This window comes from Platalea leucorodia (assembly GCF_965183815.1).
Source record: "Platalea leucorodia genome assembly, chromosome: 3".
Classification (NCBI taxonomy): domain Eukaryota; kingdom Metazoa; phylum Chordata; class Aves; order Pelecaniformes; family Threskiornithidae; genus Platalea; species Platalea leucorodia.
Window position 1 is genome coordinate 12,267,925 of NC_138825.1, and position 23,779 is coordinate 12,291,703.

The window sequence follows — 23,779 nt, forward strand, 5'->3', positions numbered from 1 at the left end:
TGATGAGTGCAGGGCTGTGCTTGGTCCGTGGGGTGAAAACAACGTAGCAGGGCCCAGACAAAAAAAACCCAAAAACGCAATTCTCACTCAGGACGTCAGCAGGTGGGTAGGCTGTGAGTCTTCCTCCTAAGGCTTACGGAGCCCACATACAATTATTCATGTAGAGGTCAAGGAAACAGGAGGCCAGTCGTCTGCTGCTGTGTGCCATGGGCGTCCACACTCTCCCACATGGCATCGAGCTTAACCGGCAGCACAGTGGAAGCTTTGCAAGCCCTGCTGGAAAACAGAATACAAACCACACTGAATTTAGGGCATACACATCACTTAGGCACATGGCACAATTGCGTGCTGTGATGGCTGTGACAGGCGTGGTGACAAGGACCCCAGTGGCAGTCATGGGGGAGCAACACGCACATCCTGACCCTCTAACGGGTGCAGCGAGTGCCCCCAGCCACACGCTGGGTGCTTTCCCAGCAAAGAATTATTGCAGTGCCGCCTGACAGAGCGTGAGTGGCACAGCCAGACATCCTGGGACACCGCCGCCGGCAGAGGTCAGAGAGCAGCCCCTTCTATTGTCCCTGCAGGCAGTCGGGCAGGAAAGCTGCTGGCCGGCCTGTGGAGAAGAAGTGTTGCCAGGGGAGAGCTGGCTGCGCTTCTTGGCGCACACACCACGAGTGAGACTGAGAAGAAGCTGGTAGTTTTTTCCAGGAGCCTTTGGACTGCAAAGCAGTGATGGCAAACTGATGTGTTTAGAAGGAAATTCTAAAAAGTTAAGGGAAGAAAATAAATTTGAAGTTCTGTCATTGCCAAGAGGGTTTTGTTTTGCTCCCAGGTGACCTGGCTCGAGCCAGGGAAGGTTCCCACAGGGAGAGCCTTTGAGTCTGCTTTTCAGGCACAGCAGCTGTGACTGCCTTACGCTTACAGCCTCCCTTGAGCCAGGCCTGCGCTTTTGGGGTCACTGTGCAAGTAGAGGTGCAAGCCTAGCTACCTCCTAGGCTGTTACTAAACCCAGACACTGCTCTAGTGCCAGGCTACCTCTTGCCACTGTCTGTCCCCAAGAATTAACCATCCCTCTGAGGAGTGGGATGGCCCCTTTTTTATGAGCTGGAAGGCAGCACTCCATCGCTTCATTTTCTTGCAGTGGAGCTGAGCTGGGGAATGCAAAACAGCTGCAGATCTGCCTTATTTAGCTATGGGAGCATATGCAATATTACAGCATCCAGCAGCCAGCCGTCTCTGTGATTTCACCTCGCTGGATCATCCCAAGTCTGCCATCAGAAAAGCTCTGGCAGTGGGGAACTTGGTAGGTATTGCTGGCTCCTGGAAAAGCAAGGAGCTCCAGCAAACAGAACTGACAAGGAAGCTGTAGTGCTTATTAACAAACATCTCCAGCTTACCAATTTCTATTTGTCATAGTAGGTGGACAACCAAATCTTTGAACTTATCTTCATTTCCCTCCTCTCCCTCAAAAGGGAGAGGTTCTGTGCCCTCCCAACAGAGCAGTGCTCTCCCCTGGTCCCCCTGCCATTATAATCTACAGTCTTTGCCTTTATTCCTTATGGACTGCATTATCAGCAAAAAGATTACATTTGCCTACAGTATTTAAGGCAAGTCTGTAAGTGTGTACTATGCTCCTTCTTTTTATCAGTGTGTTAACGTTAGTGCCAGCAGCCATGTGTGAAGTTGGTTAAAGTGGAAGGTACATGCAAGCCAGGAAACGCAGAATTAAACCCCACACTTGACATTTAGCAAAGATCAAACTACTAAGAGTCACACATAGGGAAAAGGAAATACATTTTCTGACTATTGCAGCAATAGCTCTGTTGCAATGTGAGTTTTCAGAGTGTTGACAGTCTCAGGGCCAGAGTCTTAAGCAGTACAATTTCATGTCATTGAAACTAATGTGTATCTGCTGACTTACCATCTTAAAAACTTAATACATATCATGAAGAAAAAAAGTCTGTCTTCATAAAAAGCAGAACTAGCAAGTTCATGTCTTTTCAGTCCTTTCCCACTGTCACACCACAGGGGAGCAACTCTGTCTACTCACTTCCTTCTTTCACAATAGATAGAGGTGAATTTAGTACATGAAAACAGAATAACAGCTGAAGAGCTTCTATTCAGCAGGAAGTGCCCAGGGCAGAAGAGATGAGAGGCAGGAGATGAGAGGCAGGAGACACGAACAAGGTTGTTTTTCTCACTGTTGAATTATACAAAGATTGTTCTGTTGTTTAATAGAAATGATTAAGACGAAGTTTGTAGTCTACATACTTAAGTGTTTTGAGTTCACTTCCTCACAATGAACTAGCCCCTTGTTCTCAAAACTGAAAGCAAGAAAGAATATCAGTATATTTAAATTTATTATTTGCATGCATTTTACTTCCCAGCTCTAGAGACTGTTACTAAAATGGATGGAGGATCAGGCTGTGCTGGATTCCCATTCTAAAGTTCCCCTCAAGCCCTGCAGACAGTGCTTTAGTGGCCTTTGCTCTGGAAAAGCCTCTTTTGGTTCCCCCAGGAACAAGCATTTTCAGGCTTCAGGGAAGCCAATCTAAGAAACAGCTCTTCAAACCCATGAGATGAGAAACTGCAACCAGCAACTCATCACTTCTTCCAGACCAGTAAGGTTTGCTGGTGGTACTGCAAATAGCAAAGTGTAGAGGAAGGCTGGAAGAAGAGCTCTTTTCCACCACCCCACCACCCCGTAAAAGGTAAGACACCTGGCATTCTCAAGTAACTTTTCTGACAATCATCCTCCCCTCACCTATAGCCATGTCCTTTGTGTGTACACCATAGTATAGCATGGAAGGTGCAGCTCACCTGCAGAGGCAAGAGACATAAAAGCTGCTTGTCTCCAAGCTCCCAGGTCTAGGCATATTATCCATCTGATTCCAACCAAGGCCAGACCTGGATTAACATACTTTGGGGAATATACTTGCTTACCCAGGAAAAAAAAACAAACGATACCTGTGCAACTCCAAAATAAAAGGCTTGGTTGCCCTAAAACTCATTGATTTATCCATCTGTGTTAGCTGATCAGATGAAGAGCATTACCAATCCCCACAGATGTGCCGCAGTTAAGTTTCCAGGACCACATAAAAAGTCATTTTGTGTTTCATGTTTTGCCACTTCAAAGGCAATCATTCAAACCAGCAAACCTCCCTCTAAAGGGTCAGTTCCACTTAAACTGAAATACCTCTCCTTGTCATCACTGTCTCCAAATGGTGATAACTGCGCCGCTAATGCCTTGAAGAGTTTGGACTGAACTATCATAGAGCACTTACTGCTGATTCAGGTTCCTGGTTAACACTGAGGTCAACATATAAGCTATCCTCTGTCTCATGCATAGTCAAGTAGGCATCTACCAAGTTACTCCAACCCCATAAACTGTAATCTGGTAACTGTACTTCTCTTCAAGACAGCTTAAGGTTACTAACCACAAGCAGTCGTCTGCATTACAAACAGTGGGTCAGCCAGGCATCTGAAAAGTTCTTGGCCTTCTCTCCCCTGGCCATAAGACAAGTAATGCTTTTTGCTTCCTCTTTCACTAACTAGGAGTTTAAGCCTTTTGCTTGCTGAGATCAGCACTCAGTACAGGCAGTTTCAAAGACCAAATGTTATTCTGCTGTACCACATGCCAGTAAATTGACTTCTTCCCCCCCCCCCCCCCCCCCGGAATCTGCTACTGTGTGTCTGCCAGCAGTATCTGACTTTGTAAGGTGCCACTTTGAAACTCAACATGAAATCATGGTAGCTAGTTCATACCATGTCTTAGAATTTTGTGATTTCAGGAGAAACTCATTCTTTCTTCAAAAAGTAGTTTTCTGTGGCAAAGACTTGAAAATGTCAGTGTTGGGAATATTCCAGTACAAGCAGGAGCCAAATTTTTTTTCTTACAATCCTATACCAAATCCTGTCTCTCCTTTGAGAGCCTTTGCTGGAATGGGTGCAGAAGCATGGTTCCTACCCCTCTGATTGATACTACCTCTCTTCTTTTTTGGGCTACCCTCTTTGCACCAGCTGTTGCTTGAATCCACTTTGAAGGAAAGTTTTTTTAGGATGCTAACGTTATTTTTGTTCTGCTTAAGCTTTTACCACAGTAGATGCAGATGTCGGGCTCTGTGAGGCCTCATTTCTTTCCTATAAAGAGCCTTTCTGCATCACCATTCACTAACCATAAAACAAAAGCATTATGTGACTCAAGGATAGACACAAAGCACACTGTAACTCAGCTCCCATCTTGCACCTAAGCACAACTTGGGTCTGTCTTAACTAGCATTGTATTTTGTTCTTCCACACTTCCCCTCTTGCAACGTATTTCTATTTAAGTCTCCACACCCACGCTCTTCCCTTGCATTCCTGCTACCCAGTGATTTTGTACATCCTAATTGCTCTGCCTGTGCCTGTGACACAGCTGCTGCCGGATGGCAATCCTGCGCTTTGCAGCCATGATGAAGGAAGCATATAGAAAGAGCAGAGACATTTGGAGTACAGGACAGGTCTAATCTCAGCCTCCCTTTGGGGCAAAATAACCCTTTAAGCATTGGTTTATCCTCTGCTGTTTATCCCCTTTTATTCTTATTTCTACCCTATGAACCGGGTGATCTACATCCTCTTCGGCTTCTTAGTCACCATACACACCAGCCAGCAACGGGACTCCTTTAATTCTGGCAGGGAGCGTGTGTCTGAGTTTCCAGTTCTTATACTCCTTGGGATCTGGATGGAAATTGTTACAGCTGGACCTACATACGTCTATACACACATAAATATCCACCAAGGATTTGTCATGTTCTCATGCTGTTGGGCCTTTAGAAAATTTCCAAAGGATGCTTCCAGCCTCGCTTGAAGTGAATAGTCCCAGGAGAACAGGAAATATTAAGTCTGGCTTCTTGTCTGGATTTTCCAGTGCCTGATATAGTACGGAAGTTCAGCAAGAAGCGTCAACTGCAGTATTCATGCACTTTTCTCTGCTAGAATTCCTCTAGTGCTTAAGAGCTGAGCCACCTCCCCTGGCTTTCTACACTGCTAGGGTCTCTCCCCTGTCTAGTAACAGACTTTTGTTACAGCAAGCACATCAGCTCCAAGATCATTACCTATCTATCAGATTTGATCAGAGTTCAAAAGTAACTTGAGATGAGCACATCCACACTGGCTTTGTTTCTCCTAGAAGCCAGGCTCAAAATAAACAAAAGAATCTCTTTCATCTAAGAGGCTAGCATTCTGCAAGTGGGGTTATGATGAGTAGAGTGAAACTGAAGGCCAGAGAGCATGGGGTGCTGGAAGGAAATCACCCTCTGCTCACACGTTATCTGCTCCCCCAGCAGTTCTCTTCACTCTGTTGCTTCAGGGAGCTTCTAACTAGTTTTTGCAGTTGGCAGCATATCATTTTACTTTGACTGTGTTCTCATTCGTAAGGCATAGGATTGACAATGGCTTTGGTATTAGTTTCACACATCAATTCTAGGAGAGCATCTTTATAACTTAAAATGAAGGCTCCATTCTGATCCTGTTCAGTGTATCTTGATTTGAGATGACAGTCTTATTACCTGCCCCATACATTATGGTGGGGTGGGTTGGGGCTTTTGGGGGGTTTGGGGTTCTTTTGGAGTAGTTATACTTTTTCCCATAATTTATTTTTATGAGGTTATGACTGCTAAAGTCTGGCCCTCTGCTACGGTCCATTCAAGAAATGTCCATTTCTAGTGCCTGCACTCTGGCTAAGTCACAGCTAAAGGACTAAAGTCCATCAAAAAAAAGGCGTGTATCAGTGCCCCTGCGTGAAAGGGGCACTGTCGAGCTCTCTCTGCAGAGACGTGCTGCTGATGGAAAGTGGCAAGAAAATGCTGAGAGAGGTGTTGGCTTCCAGCTCTTCTCCAGTACTCGACCTGGGCAGGGCAGGACTCTTTCCTGAGCTGTGAAATGCTCACAAAGTCCTGCTGGTTTCCCTGGGAGGCCTAGCAGTTATGCCAAGAGGAAAGGAAAGGCTTCTCTTCACTGCTGCCTTTTTGCTTTGGGCTGTTCAGCAGTAGGAGAGTGGTTTTGGGCCTTCCTCTTCTGAGCTGTCAGCAGTAGAAGCACAATGGAAATTGTCTCCCAGCCTGGAGACCGAGAGGCAAGAAAAGCTAAACCTAGCAGAGTGACACATTAATGCATAAACTGATCTTCCCCTCAGTCTGCAGCAGCCTTCCGCTTGCTGGCGAGTGTTCACATGAGCTACCCTGATCCAGTGTCACCAACACTGAGAACATGCTATCGTGCAATAAATCTACATGACCACCTCAGAAGGAGCACCGAGCTATGACACTCACCTCCTGCTTCAATCCTCACAGCTCCAAAAGCCCCCACTACAACCAAAAGATTTAGTCCAGCAGTGTTTTTTCTTTAAAGAGATGGGATACTTGTTGCTGGCTTTATGCTAGTATTTCTGGTGTCCTTCTAGTTGCATTTATTCATGGCCTCCAGTTACTATAGAGAGCCCATCCTGTAATGCCTGGACAGGAGAGGACTGTTCAGAGCAGGAAGAGCCATGCAGCTTCCAGGCTTGACCCACTGCTGCTCAGCCTGCTTTTCCACTCTCAGTGCTGACCAACTTGGGAGAAGGAAGATGAAAGCTTTGGACTTGGGCTGAGGCAGGAGAGCCCCAGAAGACCTCTGCCCTGCTGGAGCATGATTTCATACACATGTTCCTGAGTCAGCTGGAGACAGCCTTGAATTCCTTGCATAAAAGCATCGGACTAAGACTGCCTTAGGCTCTGCATATGAACAAATACAGAAGAGGCCCTGCCTTCTGGCCTGAGGCTTGTTTGCTGCCTAAAAGCACAGATACATTGCAGATGATAGAGTGCTGTTCTTTGTCCTTAGTCTCCAGACGTAAGCTCCTTAACTGCTTTTCAGGAGAGCTCCCTCCTTAGTCTGTTATTTTTAGATTAGCTATTTTTAAGAGATTGCTTGATGCCCTCTGTATGCCTACTTAGTCGGAGGTTTTTGATGCTCACATTTCTTGCTACTGCACGCTCTGTTTTATCTGTGGTTGTATCATACCAGTTCATATTCTACTGACTGGATCACAGCGTTAGGCCTGGGCATAGGAACAGAGACCTCTAATTAAAAAGACAAATAATAACAAAAAAAAAACCCCAAAGCTGAAGTGACTCAGTCACTGGCTCACATTACTCTGGGAACAGAACCGATTCCCCAGGTGGAGACCTCTTTTCCAGGGGTGATGCAATCTGCAGGTCCTGGCCTCTCAGCAGTTTTTAAACCAGGCTGGAGTAGGTAGAATTTGGCACATGCCTAAGGGCTACGTTACGCTGACAGGCAGGTGGATATTCCTCTTGTACTTTCAAATGTAACTTAAAACTTTCAGCGTTTCCCCCTGAAAAGCAGGGGAGCAGGGAGAACCTTTTATTCCCCTGCAAAAAATTCGAGTTTGCTGATGGAAACAAGCTACCAGCTGCAGTGAGCTCCTGGACCAGCATCACCAGCTCCCAGCGCTGGCCACGTCTTCTCAGCATGATGCAAGCCACTCGTGCTGACTTTCCCTCCTGTCCCCACTGCCAGTTTCTCATCACCCCCAACTCAGACAGATGGCCCTACAAGACGCTTCAAGGGGCGCCCCGGCTACACACTGCTTTGCCTTTGCATGGGCATGACCCTCTTCTGCACCCTGTCCAAGCTTACATGGCAAAGGCTTGAATGAAAGAAGCACGGCTACCTGCAGTGCTTGGCTCCTCAGCCTGGGGAATTGTCTGTGCCCCTTCCTTATACAAAGAAGGAAACAGAAGTGTGCCCAGACATAGGTACCATTGTGTTTTTAGTAAGGAACAACAAGATTGGGTATGAAGGAGTTTATCACCCTTCACTCAGCCCAGGAGAGCATCTTGAGTGCTCCGTAACCCAGGCTTTCATGTTGTTTTGCTGAAGGTTTCCATTAGCTGTCATCAAGTCCCTGATCCCAAGACAGCAACAGGCCCAATGTTTGTTAATGTGTTACCATTTTTTTTTTTCGAATCTTGGAGGAAAAAATGTCAGAGCCATGAGCATAGCCTGAAACCTGAGAAGCCTGAGCTGGCTGTGGCTCTCTGCTTTGATCAGGTCTTCAAAGCCAAGGGAGGGCAGCTCCAGAACGTGGCAAGCCACAGCTCCTCTCCAATAATTAACAGAGGGTCTGTGGTGTTTGTGTTTAGAGGCATCAGAAACAGCTGGGAAGTAGGATACGTCTGTCTGCTACTCAGCTACCTGAGCAAAGAAAATCCCCATGTGTTCATGAAATACTGTCTTGGCTTGTTGTTACAAGCCCACAAAACCCTATCAGGCTGTTACTACCAATTTTTCCTCCCAATGGAGACAACTGTGCTGGATCCCAGGTGCTCAGCTTCACACAAATCTCCTTTCTAGGTGGAGAAGACAGCAGCCTTCTGCCTCTTCTGCACCACAATTCTGCCTGGAAGTTACACAGAGACCAAAGCATGCTGCCAGTCAGTGCAGCTTTGCACTGCAAGGCTTTTGTACCCCAGCCCAGAAGATTGAAGTCAAATGTTTCCAAGTCTCATGATGACTGAACTGACAAGAAATGATGGATTTTTGGAATGCAGACATTTTGGAGGAAAGTTTGCAGCTTTTCAAGTCGCTATTAGAGTAGATGAACTTCTATACATAATTAATATATATATATTCAACCTGACAAAGGTAAGCTTATCAGCTTTTTGCTAATCATCTCAAGGAAAAACAGTATACAGTAGGGCTTCTGATGCATGATCACAGCATCAATAATGAACCTCTGCAAGAAAAACATTATTTCCCAACTACACCAAAGAGAAAAACAAAAAAGCTTGGTTATACCCCAGAAGCTCCAGCTTGTACTGTTCTTCTGACCCACATTACTCAGGGCTCGGCATCAGAGGGCAGGTATTGCTCATCGCAATTTTTGCTGCAACTCTAAAAGATTCAAGCCAAGACTTCATTCCAAATAGCAGCACCAGTGCAGGCAAGCAAGCCAAGGGATTTGTGATGTATTTTTGAAAACAAACAAGGAACTAACCAATAATTTAAGAGACTGAAGTAACTGCACTTAGGCCTCCAAATCACTGCTGAAGCTTGTATTTAAACTGAGCATAGGGTTTTCATATTTTTAATGTGGAAAGCAAGGGCTGGAATGGTTTCTATACAGTATCCATTTTTACTTTTGTACTGTGGTTTCTTCTTACTAGAGCTAATGTACCTTTCTTTCTTCATTTATCCTGTGGTGGGAAGTACTTGTTTGCTTCTCCAGCTGGAGTTTTGATACACACACAGCAGCTCAAGTCACTTGAAGCTAGGAAAGGTCAACCAGTTCCTACTTTGACCACATGAAAGCCTGTGACTTTCTTTCCAGCATCACAATGTTGTTCAGAAAGCAAGCCAGCCCCTCACTCTAGTGCTTCAAGTGGTTGTGCCTACTATGGCAAAACTGTCACAGCCAAACCATGCACATCTGTAGCTTAGAAGTGTGAAGCAGGTATTTTTACCTCCATTTGACCTTTTAAATCAGAAATTAGAGCAATGGTATATTTAGCATTTTGGTGAGATCCTGAGTCTAAGGAGCAGCTGCTCTCTGGAACAGCCTTTCCACCTGCCAGTACTGTATTGCCATAAATCAGTCACTTTAGGTAGCCACGACTGACAGTTGGTAGGTACCACACAGTGACACGGTGGGTAGGAACCAGAACTGGATCTCCACAGAGCTGTAATTTCTATGACTCACATTATTTAATAGCAACTCACCATCAGGGGAACCTGGAGTTAACAGCAACTTCCCACAGATCAGAAAGAAATCTTACCATTTTAGAGCACAGTGTGTTTCATTTTACAGAAATTAAAACAGCCACACAATTCTTGCAAGGCCATTGCTCTGGCAATACATGCATCCTCCCTTCCTCCATTTCCCCCCTCCCTTGCAGTCCCTGTCCACCAATTTTTGAGGAAGAGGATAGCGTTGGCAAAGTAGGCTTTGTTTCCTTTACAATATCCTCATTATTATTATCCTTCATTTCTTGGATAAATTAGGAAAATATTTAGATACTTAGGGTAACAAAAGTGCAAAGCCATAAGAACCTGACAAGGGCTGGGAGGCGCAGGGAGAGAAATTTGATATAATGAAAGTACTGATCCAGGTTTTTGGGTTCACATGAAAGGAATTCCACCTTCCACTTCCCTCATGAACATCATGTCTCATGATGCTTCCCTCCCACTCTTAAACTCTGCATTGGCATTTGCTTAGCAGTTCCCTGGCACTAATACAAGTTTCCATAGCAAAGGATGTTAAATGAGACTGTAATCACAAACTCGAGGAAATACTGAGGACTGAAAGGCAACTAAAGCAGACATGAAGCAGCACAAAAATGCAAAATACCCTTGGAATATCCCTTCTGGGAACTCCCTGTGAGCACTGAAAAATGGTGGGGAAAATATTCCCTTTAGAAATCCTACCTTAAGTAGAGCATCCAGAAGTTTATGAGCCACAGTTAAAAATGCCAGACTAGATCTGAAGTCCAAAACTGTGACTGGATCAGAAGAGATGCTCTGTATCTACCTAAATATCAAATCCATCTAAAATCTTGTGAAAACTTATGCTATTGGGATAAAACTTAAAAATCTATGAGGCTTCCCCTGCAGAGCTTTAAGTGGAGCACTGAAACCATTGGCCATCAGAGCTCGAGCTGGCATTGGCTGGCATGATTCATGGGCTTCAGTATAAAGAAGGCTTCAGAAACGAATGAAAGCTCTATTTACAACTCTTAATGCCCCTTAAAAGGGCTTCTGTGTAAGAGACCCCCACCTATATTAGTAGGAGCACATCACTCAAAGCAAAGTTTAACCCTAATGGCAGCAGAAAGAAGATATTCCTTCCACAGGGAGATAACACAGTGATGTCTCCTTGAGTGCCCAAGTAATTTTCAATCAAAACTGGCAAGGAGGCAAAAAAAAAAAATTTACTTTTACAATTTTTTAAACAAGTAGCAGGTCTAATGCTTCTTAGCTTCTCCCATCACTGAGAGCTACTGTAAAGTTTGTAGGGGTGTATGTACCTCCCCTCCACGTGTATTGCAATACTAGGGCTGGTGCTAGTCTCTGTGCCATTTGTGCTTAGCACAGAAGGGAAATTTGAGTCATAAGGAGTTAAAGGTCTAAAGAGACCATGGGGATGGTCCCAGTGGGAGAGCCATCCCAGTTTTAAACAGGAACAGGGGTAGTGGTAACAAGAGATGCTGGCAGAGAGCTGTACCTTCACATTTGTCTCAGGCAGTTCCAGTATCAGGTCCAAGCCCAGGATTACATGAGATGATTGCTGCATTCATGGCTGCATCTCAGCCCCCACCATCATGGTCCCTGGGCTGCTAGGTGCCATTTCACAGCTGGCTGCCACCAAAACCAGCAGCCTTACCCTGTCACTTGCACCCACTGCAATGTTCCCCAAGCCCGTTGTTTGAGCCAATTCAGTGTGCAGGACCACCAGCCTGACTTTTCTCCCCCCACGGGAGGTAAGTTTTGTGCTAGCTAAACCATGTCACTGTGGAGCATTAGGGGTGGCACACAGGGTTAGAGGTGCTGCACAACCAGCTTTAGGGGAAGAAGCTGTTCGGCACTGGGGAACCATTTCATCACCTCCAGCATCTTGCAGGACCTCACCCTTCAGTGCAGCAATGATGTCTCTAAACACTCGCCAGCCAAGTGCTCTTGCCATTGCTGGTCAGCAAAACCCCAGGGGCTAAGGCCTTGCAGTTCTGCTTACACCTTGTAGTCCTGCTTTTACCCTGCATTTACCATGGCTCACGATATCCATGCTACGTGGCCTGCAGGAAAGTGGATCATAAAGACTGCTGAAGGCCACAAAAAAACCCCAAACCAAACACCTTGGGTTCAGCTGCAACAGCCAAGTCTTTAAGAGATGGGTTGCTGAACTGTCACAGGAAGGGCAAACCCTAGGGCAGGGAACAGAGCACAGCCAGATCTGCCCGTTCTGCCCTAAAATGGCCAGGGACTACATGCTGAAGCAGCACAGGCAGGTCCAAACCAGGGCCAGCTGCCCCTGGTGAGAGGCAGTGATACCTGCTCCAGAAGATACATGGCTACATTGGGCCAAGAAGTGAGCAAAGGATTGATTTCCACAGTCCAAAAGCTGGTGCCAGCAAACCCCTTGCACTGAAGGCTGTGAATTGATCCCAATAGCTACCCAAATTTGCCCTTCCCAACTGGGGTACGATCAGCGGGACAAAAATTGACCATGCAGAGATTGCTCCTTGTTCCTGTTGTCTAGCCCTATCTCTCAGCAGGAAAAACATTACCTCATTCAGGACAAGCATGAATACTAATTCATTAATTTGAGACTTTTTCCTGCTAATGTTACATTTAGGTGCCCCTGAATTAAATGAAGTGCAGAGGATTTTTACATTAGCACTAATAACAGTTACCCATCCAGTTCCCTTGTGTAACTACAAGATGCAAGATTCATCTGAGTTTTCCACTTGAAAATACATTTTTGTGTTGTGTAAGCCTTTAAAATTACAGATAAGGTTCCATCTTCCCAAAACCAAGGATTAGGATACAACTGCCTCCCAGTAACACATGCTGCTTCTGTAGTGCTCCAATTCCTTCTTCAAAGGCCTAGCACACTTTAAATTAAGCTACGCTCCCCCCCCCCCCCAAAAAAAAGTAGAATGACATTGTTTACATGGTCTCTTGCCCATTAAGCTTTTAGGTTGTTCATGCTGTCTTATTTCAAATATGATTCAAGACAGTCATTTTACTTCCCTGCCAAGAAATAGCTGACCACTGATTCATTATATTGAATGCCAAAGAGACTAGCAATCCATAATGATGTAATATAATAGCTATTTTTTAAGACACATTTAAATACAATTTTTGGACAAAATTAAGCCCAGAATAGGCTCTAGATAATGTGCCTCATACCTCTGGGGATGGTATTCCATTTCTGGAGGTAATACAACTTCTGAATTATTACAGTCATTAACCTTGACTATAGAAGTTAATATGTTACATGTCAGCATAAACTTTAAGCAGGTACACATGCATAGGTACTGGACAGACTTGAGTAAGATAAGGACAGGGAGGGTAAGGGTCGTATGATTGGTTTTAATCAACACTTGGACTTTCACATTGATTTTTTACTAGGACAGAAAGTCGGGTTCAGTGGCCATGCTGCTCTTTAGCTCTTTCCCTGCCCTGTCCCCCATGACAGCATCAGAAGTGGGCAAATAGCTTGTCTGTCTGCTCATAGGTCTAGTTCATGCCATGCTGCAAGGGATGTTTTCAGATCACAGACCTGTCCTTGCAGCTGCCCCATGTCTAGAGAAAGGCCAGAGGGGTGGCTTGCTGGTGGAACAGCATGCGAGCTGCCTGGGAGCCAGCTGGTATCTGCTGCCATTTGGGTTCTTCCTTCCTCCCACTACATGGGCTCGTCAGACTTGGCAGCCACAAATCCACAGGCTCTGCCCTAGGTCTTCCAACAGCACATGCCAACAGGCAAGATTGTCATCCTATGAGTATTATTTGGTTGGAAGGGACCTCTGGAAGTCTCTGTTCCAACTTCCTGCTCAGAAGAGGATGATTGCCAGTGCTAAATCAGATCAGCTGCGGCTTTGTCTAGCAGATACTTGAACCCCCTCCAAGGATGGAGGTTCCCCCAACCCCTCTGGTGATCTGTCCCAGGGCTGCACACCTTCCCCATGAGGAATTTTTTCCCCAGCATCCAACCTGAACCTTCCAAGCCACAAATTGTGACCTTTGCTTCTTGTTACACCATCTGCCACCACCAAGAGGAGTTTGGCTCTGTCGTCTTTTCAACTGCCCTTCAAGAGGTTGGAGGCTACTATTACATTGTCCTTCTGCCTCCTGGTCATGCCAGGACTTTGTTGCTGGCACTAATGATGGGACATTCTTCACAAAGGAGGTCACCAACAACATCCTGCTGAATACTTGTGAGCACTTGGCACCTTTCAGCTGGAGTCGCCAGTATTTGCAAACAAGCCACATAGCATCCACGAAAGTGGGTGTGTGTAGACAGAGCCAAGCAATCACATGCCTTGAGTCAGGGTGCCAAGGGCAAGATCCTCTGCCAGGAATCTCTTAGCAGCTGCCTATTCAGTTCCCCTGCATCCCTCATGGAGGGGAGGGGTGGGAGATAGTATTTCTTTGAGCTAAGAGGTTCATTAAGCATCACCATGTAAACAAAAAATACAAAACCTGTAATAAAAAAAAGAAGCATCAGTGAAGGATGTCTCTTTCCAGGACCAGGTTAGCTCGGCCATATTCACAGAAATCTTTTGCAATGACGTGCCAAAGGAGACTGCTGTGGAGCTAAGACCAAACACGCATCATGGGGCAAAGGTCCAGTGTTCAGGTAGCACTCATCAAAGAAGGGGGGAGAGTATTTCTCCCCATATGAGCATGGACACCACCACTAAATACTCCCCAGTTTTAGACAGAGCTCATGGGGTGCCCTTCTCAAGAGGGGAGGAGGAGTGTACAAGGTGTGCAGGCAGGAACCAAGAGGAGAGATGGGATGTGCAAGGTAGGATATCAGCAGCCCCATGGAGAAGGGGTCTCAGCAGCATGGTCACCTACCTGGCAGGTGAGAGGTGTCTTGTTCTGAGGGTGGTTGCCACAGCAACATCTTCCTCAAAAAGTGAATGTGCCCAACAAGAACACATCTTGGTTTCCTTAGTGCAGACACATCACCAACTCTGAGGGCAGCCAACAGCTATCAGAACAACTAGTGCTGCCTTTTAGACATGGCTGGGGGCATGCTGACCCACACGACTTCTAATCCTGCTTAGTGTGCACAGCCCCAAGGAGAAGGGATCAGCTGGGCCCTACAAAAGGCCAGGCCCTCTTCTCCTGTGCCTCCAGAGCCCAGGAGGAAGGAACTGAAGGAAGTCAAACATGCCCCAAGAGATCCAAGACAGGGGTCTTGCAGCACAACAGAGCACAGGCTGGAAGCCGCTGGCACCAAGGCAACCACAGGCACACAGCACAGCTTTGGTCCTCAGCTACCCCCCAGTGCTGAAGGGTGAAGGGGACCAGAAGCAGGCAGCAGGAGCATCTCAGTTCAGAGAAGAAATGGAGGAAAACTAGATAAAATGGTAGAATATTCAATAAGGCAAGGGGAAAGGGAAGAGCAGCAATATTTAAAATAAAATAGACAACTGAAGGTGGGCAGCCTACCTTCCCTAACCACCCAGGACTCCACACCTAAGTCCTTCAGGCTCCTCTTTGAAAGCCATTGGTCCCTTATTCAGGACAAAATTCCAGCAGCAAGAAGCTAAAGCCTCCCCCAAGGCTATTTACAAACACTGATAAACTCCTTCAGAGAGCTGTATGTGGCTCTCCCTTCTCTTGTAGGAACCTGCCTCCCCTACCCAAATCAGGTGCTAAAGGCAGGGCCACAATTCATTAACCCTTTCCAGCCTTGGTGTTCTTTGAATGCCAACCGGACAACATGCCTTATTTACACGTTCCTGCAGAAAAAGGAGAAAAGGGATGTTTGGATGTTTGTATCCTTGACAAAAAGGTGTTTCAATAGGATTCAGAAAGATCAAAACATATTCCCCACCTAGCATTGGGCTGCATTTTAGGGACAAGTCAGATCCCAAGGGTGTGTAATTCCTGCTTCCCAGGAAGGAGTCGCCTCAGGCTTCCTACAAAACATTAGGCTGTGATTTGCAGAGAAGGAATTTTATATGTTTTTTGTGAAGTGACCTAGAAAAGGCTGTGCGGCTCCACTAGTAGAGTGTGTAAGCCACCACTTATCTATGGAGTGACCTAAACAAGGATGTGATGCTCAGCTGCCAGATAATAGTTTGCTTCAGTGATTTGCAGAGATTCAGAGCTGCTTGCCTGGTGAGTCAATGTTTCACAAAATTTGGGTTAGGATCTGACTCCCAACCACCTTGACAAAGCTCTTTATGAAAAGGAAGAGATTCTTACAGACTGTAGTTAACCTGATACACTAATTTTAAAATTATGTCTTTCTGTGCCCTTCCAACTGCAATAATCCCAACTGCACTTTGCCAGCTGAGAGGAAGATAATGTAATGCTGAGGAATGAGCAAAGAATGGGATGGTTTGACTCTGCACTGCTGTGGCCTTGGTAAAGTCATTTCATGTCCTTGCGCCTCAGATCCCTGATTGTGAAATAGGAGTGAACTAAAACCCTTTCTCCCACAGTGCGGTTATTCCGCCTGTTCAGATGGCTAACGTTTCAAGACAGGGACAGTGCCAAGCAAAACACAGCCCATGAAGAATAATAAGGCAATAATCAATGTCCTGCATTCATTGGCATCAGTTTGCAAAAGCGATTTGGTGGTTATAAATAGCTGTGGGCCCAAGGCAAGAATCACAGAGGGCCTTGGTGTTCAGAGATGAGGAGAAATCTGCTTTTATATGAAGACTTTACAGATGATCAGTAAGATAAATCATCTTTTATTTCCCAAACAAAAAGATTACATAAAATCCTGAACTGTTTTATTTTCTGTAACAGGAAATAAATCAAAGCAGAAGTTATCAATCTGAGATACATATGATTAAAACAGATCTGGGAATAACAAAAGGAAGAAACCCAGAGATAGTTATGGTCTTGTTAAAGAGATAATGAGTTATGATCAGGATGCTTCTGTAAACACAGCCCATTTTCCACAAGGTGCAAAATACTGTCCCCCAGGAGTACAGCTCTTACAAGAAACACTGAGCAAAGGCATTGAGCTCTTCTCCCATGTGCTGGGCACTCTCTTGGTCCCACTACACGGTTCAGCCGGACTGGAGCTACTCAGATCTGCCTCCTGGCTAAGCAGCAGAGCCCATATCACCCATCACATGCCCTGAGCTGAGCTCAGCCGTAAACCAGGTGCTTCGTTTGAACAAGAAGGACTTTTTCCTCTTCTAACTCAGATGTATTAATGAAGAAGGAATTATGTTTGACTTGGAAACTATTTCCTTATTTCTTGTGTGTTCACTAGTTTCTTCTAGGTTGCTAATCTAAGTGCTGTGGATCACATGGGAGAACTCATTATATGACCAGTAATATTGATGCTAAAAGATCCGTAACTGGTTGATGTCAACTTCCCCCCAATTTCCACTTAAGCAACACTTTAAACTAGGTCAGAGCATTAATTAACTTCTGTATGAAATCTCTCCTCAGCCCATCCTGCCTCCCATTGGGTAGTTAATTAAAATCAGCACCAATATTAGGCTTCTACTTTACAGCAAAAAAATTGCTAGTAATTATCCTTTGGGGGAAAAAATTAATTATGGGTTACTATGTCTTAATGCTCAGCTGCTCTCCTATAGCTAGAAGCCAGGATCCTCTCTGTCCTGCTTGGGTTTCCTGAAGGTAACTGGGTCACAGGAACCTGTGCCTTGGCTTCACCCTTTGCTGTACTTCAGCTTGACAAATCTTTGTTGAAGATGCTCTCCTTAAAACAGAGGCTAGTTTCTTCTAGCTTTCTTCTTGGAAACTGGCTCCCTGAGCACCTTACAAGGACATAGCTGACCTTGGAAAAGTTTGAGTTCATACTTGCAATGAGCTGGGCTGTGCGTTTGTGGAGCAGTATGGGAGATTCATCTATCTTTACTTGAAATGACAACAGTGTAGGCTCCTGCGTCTAAGTAAGCTGAGCAGATTTTCAGTCAGGGGAGGGCAACAAGCATGTCTGACTTGCTGCTTATTGCATCCTAAGGAAAACACCTAAACAATTCAGAATAACACTGTTCGAGAAATCGTTTCTCCTCCCTTGATGAGGAGGGGAGGGTAGAGGAGATGCTTGGCTGTAGATGGATATTATGTGCAGTGGAACAAATCTTACCCTTAAGAGCATCTCTTTCTTCCTGGGTAAAGTGATGTTTGTGCACTGTGTTGTCCCTGGGAGAAGCGTGGCAAGTTCATTGCCTGCCTGAGGGTCTTTTTGCCTGTGAGATGTAAAATATCTATGTGGCTTCAGGAAACTGTAGCTGATATTCTCGGTCAAGGAAACAGTCACGTCTTCCCTGAATACACAAAAAGACAATGTTTATAATTAGTGACATGAACTGCACTGACGTGGGTCTGGCAGCTCCAATTCTTCTCCTAAAGTTGGCCAGCCAGGCTGCCACTCCTCCCTCACTTTGCAAGGATGAGAAGAAAATCAGCTGGCAGCTGTTTCCCAGAGAGACCATACTTTTTTAAGTCACCCATCCTGACAAGAAAATCTATTTATAAATATATCTGCCTTTGTTTTGTATGGTGGGAACACAAAAAAAGCTGTTGCTGAGATTATGTCTGTGGGCTTAAATTTGGCATCTGAACCCTTTTCTCAGCTTTGAAAAAATCTAAGAAAATACAAGACCTTATCACAATTTTATATGTTAACTGCCTGCAGCTGAACTCCAAAGATGCGTAGAGAGACAACAAAAGCAAACGAAGAGTTTGGGTTTTGTTGGTTTTGCCTTGTTTTTTCTGCCCTTGTGGAAACTGTAGCCTCTTCAGCCTCTGTCTTCATCTACTTCCTTCCCTGTTGTGTGTATCTGACTGCGAGCCCCAGTAACTACCTATGCAAATAACCAAATGAGCTGAATTGTTTCCTGGGAAGAGATCTCTGCTGCAGCTGCAGTTTCTTTCAGTTTGGGAATTATGCAGGCCAATCTGGGAACTGTATTAGAAAGTAGTTACTTCCAGCAACACAGCCTCATGGCAAGGCTTGTATGAGGCAGCACAAATTTTTGATGCTGGTTCTGGTCCATGTTAGAAGCAGAGGGAGTTTTGCCAGTGAGCTCAACAGGAATAGGATTGAGGTTTTGATGAAAACCAAGCAGAATTGTTTAATTCACCATGAGATTTTGAGCATTTCTCAAAGTGGTCTTTCCCAAGTTTGCAGTCTTTCACCGGCACTCCGGCTTGGGGCAAGAGGAGCATATGATGTTTTTTCCTATCCCTAACTCGTTTTTGCTACCTGGCAGACAACATTTCAGACATTTCTTGATCAGCTTCCAGAAACTAAGGCATGGTTTCTCATGAGGATTGCTGGCCGCCCACTGCAAGCTCCTCCGCAGGTGTGCCCTAGATGCCTGTTGCTCACAAGTATTATCACGCCAAGTTAACACCCACTGGACCTTGCAGTGTTGACTTAGCAACTTCTATGCAGCAATGCTTAGGCAAGAATCTGCTTCCTTGGGATATGTCTGCGCCACTCAACTGACAAAAAAGTGCTGATGCTGACTAATTCATTAGAAGTATGCCAATAAAATGTCACTTAATTCCTGACTGGTGAATTTAAAAGGTGAAAAAGCTATTTCCCCGCTCTGGATGTATGAGGAAGAACTGAAAAGATCAAACAAGATAAGTAAACTTAGAAACACCATGTCAAGCAGATGGTAGGCTGAACTGGGGATTAAAAGGACAGTTTTACTGGAGGTTCTCCCCTAGCTGGCCATCAGCACAGTTTCCCTGCAGCTGAAGGAACTTGCCCACGTTGCACCAGAAAACTCCTGGCGTTTGAAGGTGTGCATTTTGTGTTGACAATACACTTGAGTCCTAGAATCAAGCACCATTTTCTCAGTTTTTCCTGTGTACCTGTTACTGGCAGTATCCAAAGGAATATGCCTTTATGCAGCAGCTCTGGGACTGACTGCCACAAATTTGCAATCGAATCCTACATTTTTGTCCTTGCTAAGCCTGTCCCACTGGTAACTGAGGTCCTAATGCTAACATTCCTCTTCCTTCTCTCTCCTTCTCCTTTCTACAGAAAATTGCTGGCAGTTTTTTATGACAGGTTGTATAAATACAATTTCCTTAAGTGGAGAGGAGATTTCTAAACTATAATTTAAAAGAGCAGTCCCTTAGGAAAATCCGTGGCATTGCTGCAGAGCAGAGATCCGCTTGGGGTGAAATAATGCTCTGTACTAGGAGTTAAACCCACCTGGACCATTAGGTAGTAGTAACTCTTTGCAGAGGCTGTCTGTAAGTCTCTGCAAAACAACAGACACACCCATCTGCCTGCCTGTCACATGGAGGAAGCATGAGCAGTAGACATCACCGCCTACAATTCATATTGGGGTTGCTTTTCTTAAGCCCGCAGAGTACAGTGGCCAGGACACCGCTCTCAAGTGCTGGCCCAGCACAGCTGGAGCCACAGAGCCCAAGTGCTGGATTCAAGCTCTGAGATTTCTAGGAGGGGTCTAATGAGACTTAGTGAGCTTTCTGGGGTCTAAAAGCTGCCTAAGTTGCCATGTCAGCTTTCCTTTTACCTTTCAACATTTGTGTACTTTTCTTTGAGAAGCAGGTTGTTTTGTTTGTCTGGAGAAGTGGAGGCATCGAAGGGGTGCAAGCGGCCTGACTGTGGGGTGAAAAAAGTAAAAATATGATGAAAAGAGTGAAACTACTAATATGAAAGTACACTCCTCTATGGTGCCATCACAGCAAACAATATGCATGTTGATAATGCATGATAATATTGAGAGGAAGGGGCATGATGTGCACTTCTGCTCATCCTTAAAGTGGTATTATGTATATATGCTGGGATGCAGCTCTGGGATTTAAAATGATCTCATCTTGCTCCTGGATGAAAGCAGAACACATTCCCCTGGTGAATCAGGCATTTCATTTGCATTTCTTTGTCTGTCAAGCAAAAGTATAACATAGAATCTGAGACAAGTGATTTCTTTTTCCAGAGATTTTTACCAAATTCTCTTTACATTACAAACTCAAAATTAACCATTGTTCACCACTTTGACAAGCAAGAAAATGCACATGCATTTTGGATTGAGAGACTTATCTTATGATTTTTTTTAACTTGTCCAGGAAAACTGCTTCTTCTATTTGAAGACTATTCTATCTGTGTTCTCTGGTCTTCCTTTACCATCCAGCCTCCATGCTTACTTTGCTATCCTTACCCAAGATACAGTTGTTGTTATGTTAGATAACTTAGAAGTGCAAAATATGATGTGGCATTTTGTCTGGGAAAATAATAAAGCCATGTCTATTCATTGCAATATGAATATGATTAAAGACAACTATAGCTCCTTCTAAACTCTCAGCTCTCCCAAACTCTTCACCCATTTCCCAACTTCAAGGTTTTATCTGCCTTTGTGTAAGGCTTGGTCACACCACAAGAAAGAGAAGACACAAATAGTAGACACTTTAGAAGGAAAAAACACAGTTATAAAACACTGATTATCTTAGAACATGTTCTCTTAACACAATAGTTGCAAGGCAATAGCTGATGTAAACAATGATAATTACTTCCTCTTGCCTTTTGAATACAGGCAATTGTAGTAAAAGCGATACTTCACTGTTCATAAAGCAGTTCATGTTTATCTGTTTGCATACTGAGATATGAAACACCCAAACATCAGAAAATAGAGTTAAAATCTAGAAAGGAACATATTTTTTCTATTTTCTAAATTAATTATCAATAACATGGCTTACGCTAGTGTTAGACACAGCCATTTTGTGCATCCTTCTTGTGTCCTGAAAAAGACATGGTCATTTAGCTCTACCTGCTTTTCCAGATATAGCCCATCCTTGTGGTGTCTGAGACACGTTCTGAAATTAATTCCTCTGCCTTTGTGAGAAGATATTACTCCCGAATTAATTCCTCTGTCTCCTCAGAACCAGTACCACCTCCCCATGTTACTGCATAAAAGGTGGGAGCTGGTGGAGCTCCCACATCTCCCACACGTTCTCACTTCTTAAACACATCCCCTGCTGGCATTGTGGGCACTGATGGGAAAAACACCACTTCTCTGACTTAGTAAACCAGCTGGGACTTTTCTTCTGCAAAGGGAAACCTGCACCAGCTGGCTCTGAGATCACAGAATCACAGAGGGGTTGAGGTGAAAAGGGACCTCTGGAGGTCATTTGGGCCAACACCCCCTGCTCAAGCAGGGTCACCTAGAGCCAGTTGCCCAGGACTGTGTCCAGCTATTGCCCAAAGTAGATGAAGAATGGCTGCTTTAACCTGTATAAACATTAGAGAGAGCCCAAGGTGCCAAATAATCTGGCACATTTCAGCCTGACTACCTTCATTTAGTCTCCCTTCCTTTCCACGTCTTTCCTGGTCAAGCTGCTCTCCTCTTGGGTGGGACTGGCTCCCGGTGAGGTGTGTAGCACAGTACAGACACAACAGATAGATACCCTGCGGGGAAGAGGAGAAAGAAGTGGGCAGCATGATGCAGAAGTGACAGAGTCAAAGGCTTTGCCCTCACTGTGTGCAACATATCAACATGAGGTACGCGGGGCTCAAGGAAAAGGCTTTGTATTTTGCTGTTGGAGCAGGTAACACTTGGTTCCTGCCAAGTGAGCCTGATGCAGTTAGGAGGCTTTGTCTGAAGCTGGTGATGGGAAGGTGCTGCAGCCCTTGGCATTCAACCGTTTTGCAAACCCCGTCATCAAAGGAATATATTCACCTGATGCTTCTGTGACTTACCCTGGCATTATGCATGCAACACCAGCCCTCTGCAGTATTGATTCAATTATCTGAAACTGCTGTGACTTCACCCCTTAAATTGCTTCCTGGTAAAAGGTTCAGAAGATGCTTTATGGGGCCAGGCTTTCTGCCAGGTGGCAGGACTCCCCTGGAGAAGGAGAGGCCTGCAGGACTTGCCCCAGCGTCCTCCACAGAAAATATGGGAAAACAGACAAGTGACTCCGTATTTTGATGTCCCATGTGTCATTGCTCTTCCCCTTTCCAATACAGTGTCAGCTCTATTTGAGGTATTAAGGAGGGAGGGTGACTGTGGATAAACACCACCCCTGTGTGAACAAACAGGGACCATGGGGTGATAAGTGTGACCCCCCTGGAAATTGCTACCGCTTAGGAATGAAGGTCCTCAGTTCAGCAAAACACAGGAACATGCGCTCACATTGGCCTTGTAGGCTTTGGTGACTTGGGACGAGGACAGGGTCCTTTCCCCTCATGACAACTGTGGGTACTGTCTCCACAACGTTCTCAACCCTTGTCCTCCAGGAAAGAGGCATTCAATGTGGAAGTCATTACCAGGTCCCAGAGGATGGGAGACCACAGTATTAAAGCCTAAACTAAAACATACTGAAGTCAACACCTACTCATTGATGGATACAGATGCTGGGTCAGGCCTTTAGCAAATAACTAATTACTTCTTGAGTTGGCGATAGCCAAGTGGAGTACTTGTAGGGGACTTGGTACACATGCTTTCCAGTTAATAATTTATTCACATGAATAATCCTCTGTCATGCTAACAGTCCTACTGAACACAAGGATTACAATACAATTAAGGGCTGCAGGATGAAGCCCTGAGATAAGATACAGAGTAAACAAAGTATGCTATTACAGCCATTAATTAATGTTTAGAAATAAGTAGATAATGAAGTCAGGATGGCCATGACTCATAAGGCTTCACTGCTTCCTGAGCTTATGAGCAAAACTATTCTTAGTGCAAGGTCATGGTTCTATTATTAAATACAGCTACTGTCCAAAATGTTATGGTTGAGGTGGTAACCTACCTGTAAGTGGGTAAATAAAGGTGACAACGTCACTCAGGGCATAAAGTTTTGGCAGGAACTCAGTGTTATTCTGTGCAAGTCACTCTCCCTGCTGTCTTCTCAGCTAGTGCCAATTTTGCTTTTTATTTTTTAATATGCTTAATTTCTTTTGCACAGTTCCCTAAGAAAATCGAGGCTTATGTCGTTAGGCTATGTGTTTATATTTTCCTGTTTCCCAATACATTTTAAATCCATCCATTGGTTCTGGACAATATTGACAAAGTGTCAAGGG

The 23,779-nt window shown here is 44.9% G+C and overlaps 1 protein-coding gene across 1 annotated transcript; it reads right to left on the reverse strand.

Moving 5' to 3' along the window:
• Positions 1–240: 240 nt before the first annotated feature.
• LOC309588292 (uncharacterized protein) lies at positions 241–22,636 on the reverse strand (the record flags this gene model as incomplete). The annotated part of the gene is made up of 4 exons (XM_082307344.1): positions 22,048–22,636; positions 20,274–20,362; positions 17,858–18,038; positions 241–276 (listed from the first exon to the last, which is right to left on the reverse strand). The coding sequence occupies exons 1-4, from the start codon at positions 22,051–22,053 to the stop codon at positions 241–243; spliced, it is 312 nt and encodes a 103-aa protein (XP_082163470.1). The 5' UTR covers positions 22,054–22,636.
• Positions 22,637–23,779: the final 1,143 nt, after the last annotated feature.